At 37.7% G+C, this 21,082-nt stretch overlaps 2 protein-coding genes across 2 annotated transcripts; both read right to left on the bottom strand.

Annotated features, from left to right (window-relative positions):
- Positions 1-15,199: 15,199 nt before the first annotated feature.
- Positions 15,200-15,649, bottom strand: LOC107636453 (uncharacterized). Its single transcript, XM_016339958.1, has one exon. The coding sequence runs from the start codon at positions 15,647-15,649 to the stop codon at positions 15,200-15,202; it is 450 nt and encodes a 149-aa protein (XP_016195444.1).
- Positions 15,650-16,269: 620 nt separating this feature from the next.
- On the bottom strand, positions 16,270-16,827 carry LOC148567354 (uncharacterized). The gene has a single exon (XM_088484559.1). It carries the CDS (start codon positions 16,825-16,827, stop codon positions 16,270-16,272), a length of 558 nt encoding a protein of 185 aa, XP_088340685.1.
- Between the last annotated feature and the right edge of the window lie 4,255 nt (positions 16,828-21,082).

Here is a 21,082-nt window from a genome sequence, read left to right as displayed (position 1 = left end):
TTGGAAAATGTTCCAACAATCGGTATTTGTTTTAAGGAAACTTTTGGACTACTGATGACGATAATCAGAGTGACGCAGCGAAAGGCGAGAGGGGACATTGACACGGTAGAACGCTTTGAGGAGAATATATAGCGTAATTCGAATTTTCGAGGGCGAAAATTTTATTAGGAGAGGAGAATATAAGAACCAGGGTTTTTCACGTAAACCATTTTGATAAGATAATAATTTTAAGTGCCCGAGATGGATTCAAAATTTAGAAGTTTTAATTTGAAAATAAAAAGGTGAAATTTTGTTTCAGTGAATTTTTCTGAGGCAGAAAAGGTATTTTCTGCGAAAGACCGAGAACCGGTAGCTGAACCGGTTGAACCGGTTTAAACCTGTCCGGTACTGTGTTTTAAGAAAAATAATATTTTGAAAATGAATTTATTGTTTAGAAAAGGTAAAAATAATTTAGAAGTGAAAATCGGGCACTAATCTTAAAGGTTTTGGCCCAAAGTGGGCCAAATGAACCAAAAACGCTACGCGGTTGGATCGGGCCCAAGTTGGGTCCAAGGCCCAACATATATAACCTCATTAAATGAGCTTTTCAGCTCATTCCACCCTCATTTGAAGAAGGGGGCGCTACTGAGTTGAGAGGAGAGGGAGAAGAAAGAACACTATTCACCTTCACCTTCTTTCGCTTGTAACTTGAGCTACGGAGCTCCGATTGACGAGCCGTTTATGGCCACGTGAAGCTCTTGTCAAGCTCTACGTTTCTATATAAATAAATCTGGTAAAATTCCTCTCTTCATACTCCAGTTTCCAGCCCTAAGTTTCTGCGTTTTTGGGATTTGGTTTTTGAGTGGTTTTTGTGATTTTGCTTATCTAGGTGATCTCTAGTAGCGGGAAATTGTTGGATTTTACTCCTAATCTTTTTGGGCAAGGTAAGGTTTTACTAAATCCTTGTGTTTAGTTGTTATGTGTATCTTAGGTTTTGATTTTGATATATATATGATGTTAGATTGAGTTTTGGGTGTTTGTTGGAGTTGGTTGAGGCTTTGGATCAAGCTTGGTAGCTTCGTTTTGATGTATGGTACGTTTGGGAATCGGCCAATGTATGGTTTCGGTTTTCTTTATGTAATATGTAATGTTTATGGACACTTAGGCTAGTGGCCCATAGGATAGGATTGAATTGGATATGTGGTTGTTTGTGGTATATGTATGATGATGGTGATGGTTGAGGATTATTGGTGCTAATGATGTATTATGATGTTGGTTAATGTTAGTTATTGTTTGGTGATAAATTGTTGGAATTGATGAGGATTTGTAGTGGTTGTTGATGTTGGTTGGTTGATGATGCTTGACGAATTGATTTTGTAAATGTTGTTAAATAATGATGTTGAGGTATGATGTATATTAAATTTGAATGAATGTATATTGTTGATTATTGGTATAAAGCATGAATGGGTTGTTGATGAAGATGGATAGTGAAAGAATGATGATTGGTGAATGTGGTTGGTGGAGGAATGATTATAGTGTTATATATTTGATATTGAGATTGAGGATATTGAAGGGTGAATGAAAAATTTAGTATGAATGGTAGATTGTGACACAAAGGGTGAGTTATGAGGTAAATTGGAGTTGGTATGGTTTTGGTTTGATTTTTGGTTGAAATATTTTGAAAGTTGAGGTTTGGCAAAATTCTGCATAATCTATTTTTTGGCAGCAGCTTTGGACGCTTTTTGGGAATGATCTAACGATCACAATTGCATGGGATTAATTTTTCTCGAATCTATGTGATGTGTAGAAAAATCCTGGAAATTTTGGTTAAAGTTTAACGGTTGGATTAGGAGATATAAATTTTTGAAGTTTATTACTTTAAAACTGATTTTCTGCTGCTACATAATCAAACCAGCAACATTCCAAGCCTATATCTCCCACTCCTGGCCATAATTTTGAGTGAGACTAAATAGACATTGAGACTTGGACTGTTTTCTTGTTTGTGTCAAAATTTTAGACTATTATAAATTTTGTAGAAGGAGTTGTGCTCGTTTTAAAGATAGAGCTCTTAGCTATTTTGACAGCAAAACTAGTTTTTGAAAGTAAACTTGTAATCAGTATAGCTCTCTCCAGAAAAATAAATTTTCTATGAGACTTTGACTGATTAAATCTCTATGAGTCTATTTCATTTCTGGAAAAGTTTAGATATATCAAATGAAAATATGATTTTTGGTGGATTTCCTAAGAACAGGGTAGCTTGGTGTCTTGGTGCAGAGATTTCATACTTAAAATCAGTTTTTGCAAGAGAAATGGTTTTCCTTTTTATTTTATTCAACTATTTTACCTTCTCAACAAGCTTATAAGCTTCTGTGACACCTTTTTAAGATTCTTGGACTTGTTTTCGGGCATCAAACATGGGAAGGGTCCTAGGAGACTTAATTTGGGTTTATCTTTGAAAAGTTAGCAAACGGAGATTTAGGTTTTAGTGTATTGAGGACGAGTTTGGTTGACAGAGAGGGAAGAGTAGTGAACTTGGTGATTACTGACAACAAAGTGAGAAATTGGTGAAATGATGAGTTCGGAATGGAATTTCTTATAATGAGTTTGAGAAATATGAATGTTTAAGAATGTTAATGGAATGATGATCGTGATGAATGTTGAGAGTGTGCTAGGCACTATATCCTTGGGATGATAATGATTGAAAGAGAGTGTGCCAGACATTATATCCTTGGAATGTTGAGAGTTGATAATTGGAAGTGATTTGAGATGAGAAATGATGATGATTTGAGGTTGATGGACTTGCGGATGTGGATAGTGAGCCAGGCATTATATCCTTGGAATGATAGTGTGCCAGGCACTATATCGTTGGAATGATTTGTGATGACTTATATGTTGTTGTTGTTTTCCTTTTCTGCCGCAAGAGTGTGCCAAGCACTATATCCTCGGATTGAGCATGCAAGTGTGCCAGGCACTATATCCTCGGAACAAAAGCATGCCAGGTGCTATATCCTCGGAAGTGGCAGAAAGGTGACATCCGAAAGGATATGTCGGGTTGGCATACATAGACTGACAAGTGATATCACGAGCCAATAGGACAGAAATTCGTCATATGCATTTCTTATGTGCTTGTTTGCTTTGATTACTTGAGTTTGCCTAATTGTATAACATGCCTACTTGCTTCTTGAATTACTTGCTGTATATGAAAACTATCTGTGTGTTACTTGCTTACATTATCTTATGTTTGTCTGGTGCTGAGGAGGTTAGGTAGGTGGTGGTGATGGGATCGCACGGAGGTTAGGTTGACGAAGGCTGTGGGATACAGCGGTGTGACTAGTACTAGTTAGAAATCCTTTAAGTTTAGAAAACCCTGTTTGTTGTTTATGGTTTACGTTAATTATAATTGTTCTAAGCTTGATTATCGGTTTGGTGTGAAGTTATAGGATTGCCTTCGGCATCCCGGAGCTTTACATCTTACATTATTGGGCACTGTTACCATACTGAGAACCTCCGGTTCTCATACCATATGTTGTTGTTATTTTTCAGATACAGGTTGCAAATCCACCTCGGTGATATTGCGGGTATAGTGACAGAGCGGAGTATGATTTCTCCTTGGTTTATTTCTATTTTCTTGTGGTAGTTACTCTCACATCTTTTGTATATTTATCTTTATGGCCTTAGAGGCTTATTTGAGAGAATAGTTGTATAAGTTGTTTTTAACTCCAAAACTCTGTATGTCTGTATATACTAGTCGGCTTAAACTCCACAAGCTGCGGCTAGTTCCCTATGATTATTAAACTTTTATATCTATATATATGCTCCATTATTTTACATCTATAACTTGTGTCTAGTGCGTTAGCTTCGTGTGAACGTTTCGCGCTTTTGTAATCCTGTTTTTGAGCTGAATCCTTCATCGGGCTTCTAGAATATATTATTTCCTTCTATATAAATATGTATAAGCCTTAGAATGTCATAACCTTTGATTAACCTTTGCCTTACGGCTAGAGGTAAGGCTTAGGATAATTGGGGTGTTACAGTGCTGTTCTATCCAAACCTGTTTTGACACTTGCCATCGATCCGAACTTTAAGGCTCAGCTTTCTGATATTATTTTGACCTTTTCAATTACACCACATCCTGTGACTATTGATCCTTTGTTGGCTCGCTTGAAAAAGGTTTATGAGGACTGAAGAGAGAACTTTTGCGTGGTCTAGAAATTCACAGATAAATCCTCGTTGCAAGTATAGCTTCTAAACCGACAAAAGTCCTTTCTTACAAACGTTTTGGTTGTCACAAGTAACAAACCCCTTTGAAATTGATAACCAAAGTATTTAACCTCGGGTCGTCTTCTCAAGGAACTGCAGGGAGGTATGTTCTTATTATTGGTTATGAGTTTTGTAAATTGGGGGTTTTGAAAGTAAGGAACAAGTATTTTAAATGACAAATAAAATAAATAAATAACTGTAAAATAAACTCTTGGCAAGGTATGAAAATTCGAAAGTCCTATCCTAGTTACCCTTATCAATGGTGATGAGAATTATATTTTGCTCTCCACTAAGTCAACCTCTAACTATGAAGGTAAGTCGAGTGGGTAAATCAATTTAACACCTAAAGTCCTAGTCAATTCCTAAGGAAAGACTAGAATTATAGGGATTTAAATCAATCAGCAAGGATAACAATTATCAATCATGATGAGTTTGACAACTCAAGAGTTACCAATTAATCAACCAAAGCCAAAAGGGAAAAATCTAAATTATTAATATAAATAAAGGCAATCATAATTCTGAAATACCTCAAATTATATTAAATAGAAAATCAAATCTAAACATGAATGGTTCATAAGCCAATTTGGCAACAAAAGTAATTAAAGGAAAGCATTAAAGTATCTGAAAGTAAAAGAGAAATATAAAGTAAAAGGAATATTGAACCTGATAACGAGTTGGAATACTAAATTGAAATAATAAGAAATCCTAATCCTAAAACCTAAGAGAGAGGAGAGAACCTCTCTCTCTAAAAACTACATCTAATTCATGAAAAGTGACTAATTGAAGACATGATAATGAATGGATGCATTCCCCCACTTTATAACCTCTAATATGTGCCTTCTGGACTTGGATCTGGGCCAAAAAGGGTTTCATAAATTGCTGGAAGCGTTTTCTGTAATTTCTGGTGTGTGGCGTCTGTCACGGGTCCGCGTGGGTCACGCGGTCGCGTCATCTGGAGTTTTCCTTGTCACGCGTTCGCTTCAGTCACGCGTACGCGTCATCTGTGTTCTGCTCATGGCGCGCGTCCGCGTCAGTCACGCGTTCGGATTGCTGCCTTTTCGCGCTGGGCATGCGACCGCGTCGTCCATGCGTTCGCGTCGCTTCCAGTTTCTTCAAAAACTCCATTTTGTGCTTTCCTTCTATTTTTGTATGTTTCCTTTCCATCCTTTAAGTCATCCCTGCCTTAGAAGATCTGAAACTTCTCAACACACAAATCACGGCATCGAATGGTAATAAATTGTAATTAAAATAAATAATTTCAAATTATAGGAAACATGTATTTCACATATATCACATAATAAGGAAGGGAAAGTGAAACCATGCAATTTACATGAATAAGTGGGTGAAGGATTGAATAAATTACTTAAATTGAGCACAAAATATATCATAGAATATGGGTTTATCGACCTCCCCACACTTAAACAATAGCATGTCCTCATGCTAAGTCCAAGATAAAGAATAAGGTAAGGTTAAAGTGGTGGAATCTCATGCAATGCAATCTACTCTAAATGCAAACTACCTAAATAAATCATGCAATTCTAATTGTTATTCACTTGTATATAAAATTTACATGTAGTTAAATTAATTCACATTCTCAAGGAATCATATATGCATAGCCAAACCCTAGATAATGTTAAAGCACTTTTACAATTGAGATGGGTAAAAATATTTTACAAACTTGCAAGACAATTAACAATTTAAGCAGAGATATATGGTGATGAGCTATTGAACCCTCACTGGATTTTGTGTTTACTCTCTAGTCACTCAGTGTTTATTGGGTTAATCACTCTATTCTTCTTTTTTATCCTTACTTTCTATAACTTTGTTCTTCAACTAACCAATCAACAATTATAGAATATAGGCATACAAAAATCATGAGGTCTTTTTCAAGGTTGTAATGGGGCCAAGGTAGGTAAGGGTATATGTATAAGGCTAAGTGAGCTAATAAGTGAATCCTTGATTAGTCTAAGATCTCACCTAACATACATATTTTATAAATCAAAGTTTCTTAACCTATTTGCCCAAATTTTCTCACTTTGTATTGCAAGCTCATGCATTAACTTAAATTTTATCCCATGTGCATTGATTCTTTTTATTTTTGCAATTGGGGGATTTTTTGCATCCCCTTAATTAAATACCGAAAAAATTTTTTTAATACACATGGTAATTCAATTGTTTTGATTTCACATGAGCATGCTTCCCAAATTTTTATTTTGAAACATCTTTATTCTTTTTAACTTTCCACCTTTGTTTCTATCATCCATGTTCCCATAAAGCTCCCCACACTTAAACAATACACAATTTCTATCTTAAGCTAACCAAGGATTCAACTTGAGATTTTTATTTTGTTTTTCTGCTTAAGGCTAGTAATGTGGTTTATAGAACAAGAGGGGATTAAAAAGCTCAAGGGGGCTAACAAGGGTGATGTAAAAGGTAGGCTAATTTTGGGATAAGTGAGGAAAAATTCAAATGATGGCCTCAATCATCTCTTTAGTATGTATCTATACTCTCTAATTGGACATATAGATTAAAACAAAGTAAAGAACACCAGAATGAAAAAGAAGGGCAAAACACACAGGAATAAAAATTATGGTTTGAATGTAACCATACAATTAAGCTCAAAACTCACAGGCTGTGTGTTCTCTAGCTCAAAAATCATATATCATTTATACATATCATGCAAGTAGAAATTAAGAGCTCCCATTATTCTCAATGTAAATCTTAGGGTGCCTTTAAAGTTTTAATGTTGTTCCTTGATGAAATGTTGTTAACTAACTAACATGTAATGCTATATATACAAGGTCTGTGGATTGTTTTTGATTATGTTAAAGTCTCTAGTTTACTTCCTTTTTATTTTTAATTTAAACCAAACTATCATATGCTAAAAGGGTAAACTATACTAATTAATCCACATTTTCTATAACTAATAAGTTTAGAATTGCAACTAAACTAACTGGCTAAGGTATAAACTAAAGTGCAAAATGCTGAAATAGAGTAAAAATACAGCAAAAGGATAGTGTATAAGTACTGAACAATAAAAACAAAGATAAAAATACAAAAAAATAAACAAAATAAGATAGAAAGAGTCTATAGTGGTTCACCAAAAAGAAATATGCCAGGGATGGCGACCTCCCCACACTTAAAATAAAGCATCGTCCTCGATGCTCACTCAAGCTGGGTGTGAAGGAGTGTCATCACTGGAAGGATGGGCTGCTGGAGTCTCGGTGGTGGCCTGAGGAAATGCAAACTGGGTAAAGGTAAGAGGATTTGTCTACTGCAGGGGAGGCTCTGACTAGATAGGAATCTCTGCATCTGCAGCCTATATCTGGTGTGGCTCCTCTTGCTGTGGCACAGCTTGCTCTGAGCCTGCCTGCTCGGTCTCTCTCTGTGGATGGGTCTCCTTCTCATGCTCCTTTGCCTCCTCCTCAGATGGTTCTGATGGTGTGTCAGGCTCGGAGGGGAAGTCGCTGCCAGATCGGATCATCATCTTGAGGTGCTCATAGCGTCGCTTGTTGCGACGCTCGGATCTCTCATATCGTCGCTTGTGGCGGCGCTTCATCTGGTCCAGCTGCTGGAATAAGTGGTGCACGAGGTGGTAAACGGGCTCTGAGGCAAGTGGAGGTGCAGTGGGTAGGGCTGGTGCAGCAGTGGAAGAAGAAGGGGCAACTGAAGGCGTGGCTGTCTCATTAGAAGCGGTCATGAATGGAGGTGTATAGCCTAAAGCCCGAAACTTCCTGCTGTGAGGGATAATCTTCTTACAGTCCGCAGCAGGTGGCTTCTCATCAGCATTCTCCCAAGGCACGTCAGCTCGACGGCGTAACTGGGTGACCAGGTAAGCGAAAGAAAGGGTGCCTCTGACATGGACCCTGGCCATATAGTGCCGGATGAATCGTGGGAGGTACAGGTCCTTACCCTCCATCACACACCAAAGAAGGGTGATCATAGTGGCAGGCAGCTCCGTCTCATGAGTGCTCAGCATAACAAAGTTGCTCAGGATCTGGTGCCAGAGCTGAGCCTCATCATTCAGATATATCAGCTTGATTCCCTTAGGCATTGTTGTGTTCTTTCCCATGACCTAGGGGACAGTAGGGTCAAGGGATATCCTTTGCTTGACAGCATCCCAGTCAAATCTCAGAAAGCGCATGTCCTCATCAGCTTTTTGGTAACCGTCAGGCTGATCTGACTTAGGCTGAAGCTGCAGAATATCCTCAATGGCCTCTTCAGTAACCAGTATCTGTTTCCCTCTGAGGTGCACTGCATCCAGGGAAGTCTTGAAATAGTTGCAGTAAAACTCTCTTACCCAGGAAGCATTGACCTCTGTCAAGTTTCTCTCCAAGAAGAACCAGCCTCGCTGTTTGATCTGATCAGAGGTGTACTGCTGTAGTTCTTCTGGAATTTTCAGAGTTCGCTCCAGGTACAGGTTTCTGGAGGTGGCAAACACTGGATACTTCAGCTCACAGTATCTGTTTGCAAATTTAATGGGATCATTGGCAGGGAGGAGCTGGTCAGCCTTCTCCTGCGGGGTAAAGTGATTTTCCCGCCAGGAGTCATCATGCATAATGTCTAGGATAGACATAGAGGATTCACCTCTTTTTCATTTGCCAGTTGTTGCCTTTCCTTTTCCTTTTCGTTCAGGGTCAGACATCCTGAAAAACAGAAATCTAGGATATAATTGAAGAATAAAAACAGGAAAACAAGTAGGCAAATAGCAAGATAAGCACATAGTGGCAAAGGAGCAGTGGAATTATGAAATGAGTTGAATAATTGTGCATTTTGGATTGTTTCGGAGTTAAAAAGCTGAGATGAGAAATCACAATCCAAAATATATTAAAAGTAGAACACCTGTTAATTAGGAGAAACAATAATCATGCTATGAGTTAAAAAGTTGAAGGAGTTAGTAAAAAGAGCAAAGGGAGAAGTTAGAAAGTTAAAAGCGGTTAGAAGTGAAAAAGTGGAAAGCAGTGAGTTAGAAGAAAGAAAGTTAAAGTAAGTGGCATTGAGAATTGTTTCCTAAGTAACAAGAAATTTATAAATTTAAAGACTAGTCAACTCATAAAAAATATCAAGTTATTGACGATGATTCATAAAGATATAAAAATAGCAAAAATTAAAATTGAATAATCAAAAGTGCAATTTATTAATCAGGAAATCGAAAGGAATAAGAATGCTGGCCCGTGCATTCATGAAGTGGTTTGGAAAAAGCTAAGGAATGCCAAATTCAAATTACCAAAACCAAAATATGAATGAAAATCAAAACAATTTACAGAAAATTGGGCAGCATTCCGGCTAAAATTGGATGATCTCGGGTAATAAACAGTAAGCAGAATAGTTCATAAAAATTAAAATAAAGCTGCAAATAGACATAAATAATATGAACATGAAAGAGCGGTCTCAATAGCAGCATGAGCAGTAAGAACATCATATGAACAATACTAACATCACAGGCAGAACAGAATTGCAGAATAGGTAAAACAGCAACAAGTACGGTGCAATTAGCAGGCCTAAATCCACTAACCACATCCTAGCTACCTAACCACCTAGAATCCACTACAACATACATCTCTATCTATCCTAAATTTAAACATAAACTGAAAAATATGTAACTAACTACGAATGAAAGAAAAGTGGCATTCGGCAGAACCTGATGGTTAGAGGCACAAGTATGGAACTAAGAGAGGTGGTGGGAGTGGGGTGGTGTTGGCGGCAATGCGGCGGTGACATAGGGCGGCGCGGCGGCAAACCGTGGTTGGCGCGGCGGTGGGTGGCTGTACGGTGGTAAGGGTTTGGGTTGGGGTAATGGTGGGGAGGGGGTTAAGGAGGAAGGAAGAGAGGGGGTGAGGGTGTTGGTGGTGGGAGTCGCGGCGGTGATGGCGCGGTGGCGGTGGCTGGCCGCGGTGGTGGAAGGGAGAGAAGGGAGGGGAGAAGAAGAAGGAGGGAAGAAGGAAGAAGGAGGGGGTGGGCGGCGCGGTGGGTTCGGGTTGTTGGTGAGGGTGCGGTGGTCGGAGGTGGTTGGGGGTAGTGGTGGTGGTTGTGGGTGGCAAGGAGTAGAGAGGGAGCAGTGGGGGGGGTTTGGGGAGAAGAGAATAGGGGCGCGATAGGGGTAGGGTTTCGCGTCACTGGGGTTAGTGAATTTGAATCCACGCAAACGCGTGGGGCACGCGATCGCGTGGCTTGGGTAGAATGGGTTGACGCGATCGCGTGAGCGACGCGATCACATGGAATGGGAAAAAGGATGCACGCGACCGCGTCACTAGAAATTGTGCTAAACGCACAAGTTCAACGTCGTTTCAGCGCAACTCTCTGTCTCCATTTGGGGTGTTATGCAATCCACGCGATGCGGACGCGTCGCTCACGCTTTCGCGTGGGATGGGTATTTTGCAAATGACGCGTTCGCGTGATGGATGCGAACGCGTGAGCTGTGTTGTGCTAAACGCACACCAGCCACACGATTCCAGCCCAGATTTCTAGGCGTTGGATTTTTACGCCGATTTTCAGATCACGCGTTCGCGTGATTGACGCAGACGCGTGGGAGGTGGTTTTCGCAACTGACGCGAATGCGTTAGCAGTGCGGTCGCGTCGCACGCCTTCCCTTTTTTTTTATTTGCAGGTATGCAATTATGCAGTATGCAATGCTAATGCAAATGCTATGAATAACATCCAGGTTCAATAATATAACATAAAATCAAACAGTACGAAATAAAAATTGAAAAAGAAACGACTATACCATGGTGGGTTGTCTCCCACCTAGCACTTTTAGTTAAAGTCCTTAAGTTGGACATTGGATGAGCTTCCTGTTATGGCAGCTTATGCTTAAATTCATCCAAAAATCTCCACCAATGTTTGGAATGCCAACAGCCTCCGGGGTCCCAAACTAGGCATGTGAAGCTTTTGAGCAGCTTCAAACAGGTTCTCAGGCTCCCGGGGTGACGATTGTCATAATAGATTCCAGGATCCCAAACTTTGCTTTTAAATCTGCTTTTGTCTTGATCTATATGCTTCCATCCGGGCGGTTTAGAAATTGTATTCTCACCAAGATGACCAAACGTCTTCCGTGACCCATTCAATTGAACTTGATACCAATTCTTGCACTTCGAATTGAAACGTGGAACCTTATTGAATCTTGTACACCAGCTCTGAATGCGAGCCATTTCCCTCTTACTCTTAAAGCCGCAGAGAGCTCTAAGCTGGCCATTTGTTTCAAGCAAACCATATTCAAGTGGAAAAGTAAGGATAAAGGTTAAGGATTGTACCCACTTGAAGCTTGTATTAGGTGGTAATGGCCTTGGGATAGGTGTTTCCAGTGGTTCTGTAAGTTCTACTCCCTTGTAATCTTCTGCGAATTCCTCCACTTTTTTGCAAACTTCTTCAAATGCAACCACGTCTTGATCAAAGTCGTCCATGTCTTCCTCATCACTCAAGTCATACGTTGGAGGTTGAGAGAAAACTACCTTGACATCATCTTCGTATTCACTTGGGGAAGACTCTTCAATCTCAGAGAATTCACATGTGGATGCAAGCTCATTACTAGGAGAACTTGACTTGAGATTATCATCATCAAGGAAACTTGTGTCTTGGGTTATTCCGTCTAGTTCTTCATAAAATACCTGCTTTGGGGGTTGTGCACTATCCTCCTTAGCATCAATTGTGACGTCCTTGACGGAATTTTTCACAATTCTGGATTTCCATGGAGGTTCAGCATCTCCTAAATCTTCAATTAGTACTTCTTCTTCTTGGATAATTTGAGCTTCCTCCAATTGTTCCAGAACAAAGTTATGCTCATTACTGCCCACTGGGGTTTTTAATGTCTCCTTCATGCTACGTTTGTCCTTAGATTCTCCATATAAAGCTATTGGAGTTCCTTGAGTGTCTAAACGTCTGGAAGATAATTAATGTATTGCTTGCTCCAGCTGATGAAGGGTTGTATGAAGTTGATCTACTATTTCCTTGAGGCGAGCCTGTGATTCTTGAGGTGATGGATATGGACATGGTACATAGGGAAGTGGTGGTGTTTGGGAGTAATTGGATTGGAATTGGGGTAAATAAGGATCATACGGTGGTGAATAGTGAAAAGGAGCTTGTGAGTGTGGTAGTTCAAAGTTATGTTGAGAGGACGGTCTATAAGCACAGGGTGGGGCTTGTTTGTAACTACCAGGAGGTCCACCATATCTATCAGCTTGGTATGCATTGTAGAATGGTCTTTGTCCATGATATCTTGGAAGGTGTTGTTGCCGAAAGGGTTGATCAGATCCTCTTGGCTCCATCCATCTTTGATTGCTTAGACCTTGATGCATATTCCTGTTATAACTTCCGTTCCCTTCAACAATATTAGAACCAAACTCAAAGCGAGAGGGGTGAGAATTCATAGTAGCTAATAAAAGTAAAAAGGGAAAAACAAAAACAAATAAACAAATAAAAGAAAAATATTTACAATAACCAATAATAAGGCACACGTTTGCAGTTCCCCAGTAACGGCACCATTTTGAAGAGAGAACTTTTGCGTGGTCTAGAAATTCACAGATAAATCCTCGTTGCAAGTATAGCTTCTAAACTGACAAAAGTCCTTTCTTACAAACGTTTTGGTTGTCACAAGTAACAAACCCCTTTGAAATTGATAACCGAAGTATTTAACCTCGGGTCATCTTCTCAAGGAACTGCAGGGAGGTATGTTCTTATTATTGGTTATGAGTTTTGTAAATTGGGGGTTTTGAAAGTAAGGAACAAGTATTTTAAATGACAAATAAAATAAATAAATACCTGTAAAATAAACTCTTGGCAAGGTATGAAAATTTGAAGTCCTATCCTAGTTACCCTTATCAATGGTGATGAGAATTATATTTTGCTCTCCACTAAGTCAACCTCTAACTATGAAGGTAAGTCGAGTGGGTAAATCAATTTAACACCTAAAGTCCTAGTCAATTCCTAAGGAAAGACTAGAGTTATAGGGATTTAAATCAATCAGCAAGGATAACAATTATCAATCACGATGAGTTTTACAACTCAAGAGTTACCAATTAATCAACCAAAGCCAAAAGGGAAAAATCTAAATTATTAATATAAATAAAGAAAAGCAATCATAATTCTGAAATACCTCAAATTATATTAAATAGAAAATCAAATCTAAACATGAATGGTTCATAAGCCAATTTGGCAACAAAAGTAATTAAAGGAAAGCATTAAAGTATCTGAAAGTAAAAGAGAAATATAAAGTAAAAAGAATATTGAACCTGATAACGAGTTGGAATACTAAATTGAAATAATAAGAAATCCTAATCCTAAAACATAAGAGAGGGGAGAGAACCTCTCTCTCTAAAAACTACATCTAAATCATGAAAAGTGACTAATTGAAGACATGATAATGAATGTATGCATTCCACCACTTTATAACCTCTAGTATGTGCCTTCTGGACTTGGATCTGGGCCAAAAAGGGTTTCAGAAATCACTGGGAGCGTTTTCTGTAATTTCTGGTACGTGGCGTCTGTCACGCGTCCGCGTGGGTCACGCGGTCGCGTCATCTGGAGTTTTCCTTGTCACGCGTTCGCTTCGGTCACGCGTACGCGTCATCTGTGTTCTGCTCATGGCGCGCGTCCGCGTCAGTCACGCGTTCACGTCGCTGCCTTTTTGCGCTGGGCATTCGACCGCGTCGTCCATGCGTTCGTGTCGCTGCCAATTTCTTCAGAAACTCCATTTTGTGCTTTTCTTCCATTTTTGTATGTTTCCTTTCCATCCTTTAAGTCATTCCTGCCTTAGAAGATCTGAAACTTCTCAACACACAAATCACGGCATCGAATGGTAATAAAGGGTAATTAAAATAAATAATTTCAAAGCATAGGAAACATGTATTTCACATATATCACATAATAAGGAAGGGAAAGTGAAACCATGCAATTTACATGAATAAGTGGGTGAAGGATTGAATAAATCACTTAAATTGAGCACAAAATATATCATAGAATATGGGTTTATCAAGGACCTTTACGTCAAATTTCCGGACTCTCAAGCAGCTATCTCATCCTATCAACAATCAACTAAAACTCTTTCTAAGTTGAAACGAGACACCTCATCTTTTGAGACTGCCAAAACTACCTTGGCTGCCCATATTGCAAAACCAAAGATCGGGCTCATAAGTTATCTGTGGAGATTCGAGACTTGGAACAACAGTTGACTGTCAAGAGAGAAGTAAAAAATAGGCTGGATGCTGCTTTGATAAAGAATGAGGGTCAATTTGCCAAAGCAAACAGCATGATTGACAGTAGCAATGCATGCTTACAGTCACTTTAAGAGAAGATGCTTTCCTCACATGAAGCTGCAAAAGAAGCCAGGAACTTCCAAACCATTCTCCAAACTGAAATTACTCGCTTGAAGGAGATCTTTGAAGCTTAGTCTTGTATTTCTTATGTGAACTTCTGTCATTTTAATATGTTCCTGCAATCTTCACTTTTTGAACTTTGAGTTTTTTTTTAATTTGTCTTTGTATGCACCTTATCTTAATCGTGTAGACTGGTTGACACTTGTTATCTTTGTGAAGTTATTACATTACTTCACACTGAACCAATTATTAATATCATAGTGACCTCTCTTATATTTCATTTAAGATGACCTCCATTTCTGTTTATATTAGGTTGCACTGGTGTATGCCATCTCTTGTGCATTCGCCTCAAGTGCTGTCAAAGTAAGTCAACTATGCATTTGTTGACATGCCTCTAGCTTTACACATGTTTATTCACTAAACCTTTTATTTCTATATGTTGGCATGTACTGTACTGCACTTAAGGAATGATAAGTTATTTTCTGTATTGACTCCTATTTTAAATTAATGCTTTGGACACATATCTGCCTCATAATCTTTAATGCTTTACACTGTCATTGGAACTTGCAACTTATAGAAATCACATGGATATGTTAGCTTTTACAAACTAAATTGCAAATATTAGTTAGCTTTTTATTTTATCCCTTGACACTTCAACTGGATATTTTTGTATTCTTAAACATGTGGAATGTTATCTCATGAATACCTGGCCTATATATTTTTAAATACTTGGCATTTATTGAAGTAATTCTTCTTCCTAATCCGACTTCAATAATCTTATAGGCATTTCCGGAATAAATCTTGTCAATCACATAAGGTCCTTCCCAAGTTGGAGACCACTTACCATAAGTTTTTGACTTTTCTTCCATAGGCAAAATTGTTTTCCACACTAAATCTCCAACCGCAAATGTCTTTGCTTTAACACGGCGGTTGTATGATTTTGACATAACATCTTTTCGTCGAATCACCCGCTCTAAAGCTCTCAACCTTTCGTCATCTAGTTCATTGAGCTCATCATATAAAGAATTCCAATAATCTACTACTGGTATCTCATCTTGTCTAGCCACCCTTATACTTTGCAAATTAATATCAATTGGCAACATCGCATCATGACCGTAAACTAACTTATACGGGGTGGTTCCAGTAGAACCTCTTGGAGAATTTTGGTAAGCCTAAAGAACTTGACTGAAAGTTTGGTGCCAATTTCTTGGCTGCCTTCCAATGTGTTTTTTTACTAATGCAATCAAAATTTTATTCGCTGCCTCCACTTGTCCATTGGCTTGGGCATAATACAGTGTAGAAGAAAGCATTTTTATATCCCTAAACTTGGCATATTCGATGACCTTTTTCCCAATAAACATGGTTTCTTGATTAGTGGTAATAGACTAAGGAATTCCAAACTTATGCACAATATGCTCCTCAATGAAATCAATTATTTCATTGTGAGTCACTTCCCTTAAAGGGACAGCCTCTACCCATTTAGAAAAATAATCAACACCAACCAAAATGAACTTATGACCTTTAGAAGTAGGTGGGTGAATCTTCCCGGTCAGATCTAAAACCCAACCTTTAAACGGCCATGGCTTAATTATAACATGCAATTCTGACGTTGGAATATGTTGAAGGCTTCCATGTTTATGGAATTCCTCATAGGACCTAGCATAATTTATACAATCTCTTTGTATAGTTGGCTAATACAATCTTCTCCTATTTATCATCCATTTCATTTTTCTCCTGCCTGATGGGCACCACAGATTCTCTCGTGCACTTCAGCGAGAGCCAAATACGCTTCTTTGTCTCCCAAACATGTTAAAAAATTTCCATCAACAGATTTCTTAAACAAGGCATTATTCATTAGAACATAACTTTGAGCCTTGTATTTAAGTTTTCTATCGACACTAAAACTTGGATTTTTTAAATATTTCACAATTGGTACTCTCCAATCTTTTGGGTCTAGTTTTTCTAATAACAACACTTCTCTTTCTCTCAAAGGCATAAATATGTCATTTATCCTTACCAATTTTTCTAGTGTTGAGAACTTGATCTTATATCTTAAAGCAATTTGAGCTAATTCATTTGCTTCTTGATTTAACTCCCTTGGAACCTGCCTTACAATGACATTGTCAAACTCGCTCAACAGCTTTGTAGCCACATTGAAATACTTTCTTAAATTTTCACTAACACACCTATACTCAAGTGATACTTGACGGACTACAAGCTGTGAATCTCTAAAAATTTCCACATTTTTTACTCCTCTTTCTAATAATAATTCCAGGCCCATTATTAACGCTTCATATTCTGCCTCATTGTTGGAACATGATAATTCAATTCAAAGAGGAATTTACTTGGCTTGCTACTTGGAGAAATAATTAAAATACCTATACCAATACCACCTTTATGACATGAACCGTCAAAATATAATTTTCATGGCACCAAACTAACAAAACCCAGTAAACTCTCATCAATGTCAATACAAGGATGGTCAACCAAAAAATCAGCTAGAACCTAACCCTTAACGGCTCTCGCAGGAACAAAATGTAAAGAAAATTCCATTAAGGCTAACATCCATTTTCCTAGTCTACCATACAATATTGGAGAAGACAACATATATTTAAGAACATCAGACTTAGAAATTACATAAACATTCCTAGGAATTAAATAGTACTTTAGTTTTAAACAAGAAAAATATAAAGTTAAAAAGTTTCTCAATTGGAGAATAACGGCTCTCAACATCATTTAGCACACGACTTAGGTAATAAATTACTCTTTCGTTGCCGTCCTCATCTTCTTGAGCCAACATTCCACCAATTGTTACTTCAAAAGCTGATTCATAAGGTTTTAAAGGTGCTCCGTACCTTGGAGGTGTTATAATAGGAGGATTAGTCAAGTACTGCTTGATATTGTCAAAAGCTTCCTGGTGCTCTACCTTCGACTAAAATTCTTCCTCTTTTTTCATCTTGATCAGAGGCGCAAAAACCTTAGTTTTCCCTGACAGATAGGAAATGAACCTTCTAAGGTAATTGACCTTCCCTAAAAATGCTTGTAGTTATTTTTTGTTAGCTATAGGAAGAGCCTCTAAGATAGCCTTTGTTTTATTCTTGTCAATTTCAATCCCTTTTTTTTTTGCAACAAGAAACTAAGAAAATTCTCTACACTCACACCAAAAGCACATTTTAAGGGATTCATTTTCAATTTATGCTTTCTCATTCTTTCAAATATTTTTTTTTTAAATTTTCTAGGTGCTCTTTTTTAGCATTTGATTTAACAACCACATTGTCAACATAAATTTCCATAAAATTCCAATAAAGTCATGAAAAATTTTATTCATTTTCCTTTGATAAGTTGCACCATTTTTGAGCCCAAATGGCATTGCAACCCATTTAAAAGTTTCCAAAGCCCCTGGACACCTAAATGCAGTTTTTCACACATCTTCTTCAGCGATATATATATGATTATAACCTAAATATCCGTTCATAAAACTTAAAATTTCATGACCAACAGTAGAATCTATCAATATATCAGCTGTAGGTATTGGATTTTCATCTTTTGGTGTTGCAAAATTTAAATCTCTAAAATTAATGCAAACCCTTAATTTTCCATTCTTTTTCATGACAGGAACAACATTAGAAATCCAGTTGACATACCTTGTTGTTCTTATGAACTTAGCCTTAAGAAGTCTTTCAATCTCTTCTTTAATCTTCTGCACGACTTCAGGAGCAAATCTCCTTGGTGGTTGCTTTATAGGTTTTCCATTGGCCTTCAGTGGCAATTGATGCTCTACTAATTCAAGACTCAAACCTCGCATTTCTTCATAATCCCATGCAAAACAGTCACAATATTCCTTTAATATCTCCACCATTTCTTTTTTGAAATCATCAGGCAACATCTTGCTCATATATGTTGGTCTAGGATGATCACCGTTACCAATATCTACCTCCTCCAAAGGATCCTGCACTTCAATCTTTTTCACATTGTTAGTATTTTTTTTTCAAAAGCTAAAGGACCATCATCATATATACAATCATAAGGTACATTGTCAATGCACCCTTCTTTGTCCGCCATATAGGCTGACAGCTGAGCTAGTTGGCTCGTCAAACTCATCATCTTAGGGACCAAAATAAAGCCTTTCATATCTATTTTGCACATCTCAATACTTTCAGGATTAAATGCCTTGGTGTCAACTGTCAACGGCTTGACTCCAGGATTATACATCCTGAACTCCACATACATTTCATCATAGTAACAGGTACTATTGTAAGTAAGAACTTCTTCCACTCCTCCATCTTCATTCCAGAAAATCAATTTTTAATGTAAAGTGGATGGAATAGCACCTATTCCTTGAATCCAATCACATTCCAGAAGCAAGTTAACACTAGCTTTAGATGGAACAACAACAAACAGAGTTGGCCTATTGACAGAACAAACCTCAATTGACAGTAGAACCACACCTCTAACAAAAGAAGTCCTTCCATTAAAATTTGTCACCCCAATGCTACTTTTAATCAAATCTTTTTCAATCTTTCCAAGCCTTCCCATCATTCTTTCAGGCATGAGATTGATAGTAGCTCCCCCGTCAACCAAAATCTTATTGACTATCCTTCCATCAACATGATTGTTATGCAGTGGACGCAAATGTTCTTTATCATTTTCAGTAGGTTTCTCAAACAGTCTTCCTCCACACATATTGTCATCTAGCAATAGGCATTCACTTCCAGGAAAGACATCATAACAATCATCTTCTGATGATTCCACTTTCCGGACTTGACTATACTCCTCAGGCAGTATTGACACCACAACTATATGTTACTTAACCCCAAATATCGCTTCTAAGCTATCATCAAAACCAGTGTCAAAATTGTCAATAATTAAATCTTCATCTTTTTCTCCTTTGCTATTATTACCTTCTTTCTAGCAAGATTCTTCTTTATATTTTTATTGCATTTAGGGTGATTGGAAGAATTGCCTGTTTTTGTAGACTTAGCCATGGTTGGGAAAGGAGGAAAATCTACACTGTGCCCCTTGTATGGATCTAAAGGAACATACTCAGGTATATTATCTTTTTGCTCAAAGGTTGTAAAAGGAGAATACTTTGGAATATTTTGACAATTTGACCAAGGAGAATAATTAGGAACCTGCTGCATGTTAGGATTATAACAAGAATAACTTGGCTTTGAGGGAATAGGTATATTTTTTGGAAAATATACACTACCTCCATCTTATACATAATTCAGGTTTCATAACTGGGACTCATTGTATCTAGGCTTAAAAGGTCTAGGCCTCACCCACTTGTTTTTTCCTCTTCAGAAAGTGGTAGGTCGATTCTGCACATTTTTCACATTCTGGACCCATTTATTGTTTGAAATTTTGTTGGGAGAAACCCTTGTCTTTTGAGAAAATCGATCGAGTTTTCCGTCAATCATGACTACAGTCTTCATCTTCTGGTTGACGGGTTGTATCCCAGCGTTGATGACACACTTGTTCAAAGGAGTATGACCGCTCAGCTTTTGTTTTTCCTCAGCTATCTTTTGTTTTAGCTAATTAGTTTCATTCTCTTTTTTAGCAATCCTATTTTTCAACTCAGCCTTTTCTTTCTCTTCAACTTTGTACTTTTCAAACTTCTTTGCAACTTCCTTGTCAAAAACAACACTGCACTTTGGGCACATAGCGATAGTGCTGTCAGATTCTTTAATTCTCAACAAAAAATCAAACAAATCCTCACCAGGACGAGGAGAAACTGGCTTTTTGTCTTGCTAAAAAATTCTCAGGTCTTTATTTTCATCTTGAGCACTAGTCACTGTAGCATCAATTCCTACCATGTTGACTGACAAATTAAATGGCTCAACATAATTTGAATCAGCAGCAAACAGTTCAGTGTCCACCTGATGAAACTTTCAAATTTTTTTATTCTTTATTTCATCAGCTGAAGGCATCTTTTTTTCTTCCAATAAAATAAACTGCTTATCTTTTAATAAAACTTCAAATATTTGATCTGCCTTGAAAATATCAAAAGAATAAGTCTTATTTTCAATTTTAGAATATGAAGAAACTTTTTTTTCCTTTAACAGGCTTCAAATATTTGCATACATAAGGAAGACCCCTACGTAATTTAGCAATATAAACTTCTTTCTCATCTGAATCACTGCTATCGGAAAAACAATCAACATATGCAACCTTTTTAGAACCTTTTTTGAAATTTTATTTTTCTTTCTTAATTTTCTCTATTTGTCTTACTCTCTCAGCTAATTGAGAAAGATCTAAAGTATGTTGGTTGACAATTTTCTTCCTAACTCCAAATTCTAACCCATTAGTAGCCATTTTGATAACTTCAGTTTCTGGAATCGGAATAAAACACTTATTTCTCATATTTCTAAACCGTTCCAAATAAGTGTCAATGGATTCCCCCTCTGCACGTTTGACAGAGAATAAATCCGTAAGGCTAACTTTCAATTCACCTCAGAAAAATTGATCATGAAAATTTCTATCTAACTGCGCCCAAGAATGAATAGAATTTGGTCTCAAGTTGGAGAACCATGTAA

The sequence above is a fragment of the Arachis ipaensis genome, chromosome B4 (assembly GCF_059453495.1).
Source record: "Arachis ipaensis isolate K30076 ecotype BB chromosome B4, ASM5945349v1, whole genome shotgun sequence".
In the NCBI taxonomy this organism is placed as follows: domain Eukaryota; kingdom Viridiplantae; phylum Streptophyta; class Magnoliopsida; order Fabales; family Fabaceae; genus Arachis; species Arachis ipaensis.
The sequence above is the reverse complement of the archived record's forward strand: the minus strand, read 5'-3'. Positions and strand labels throughout refer to the sequence as shown.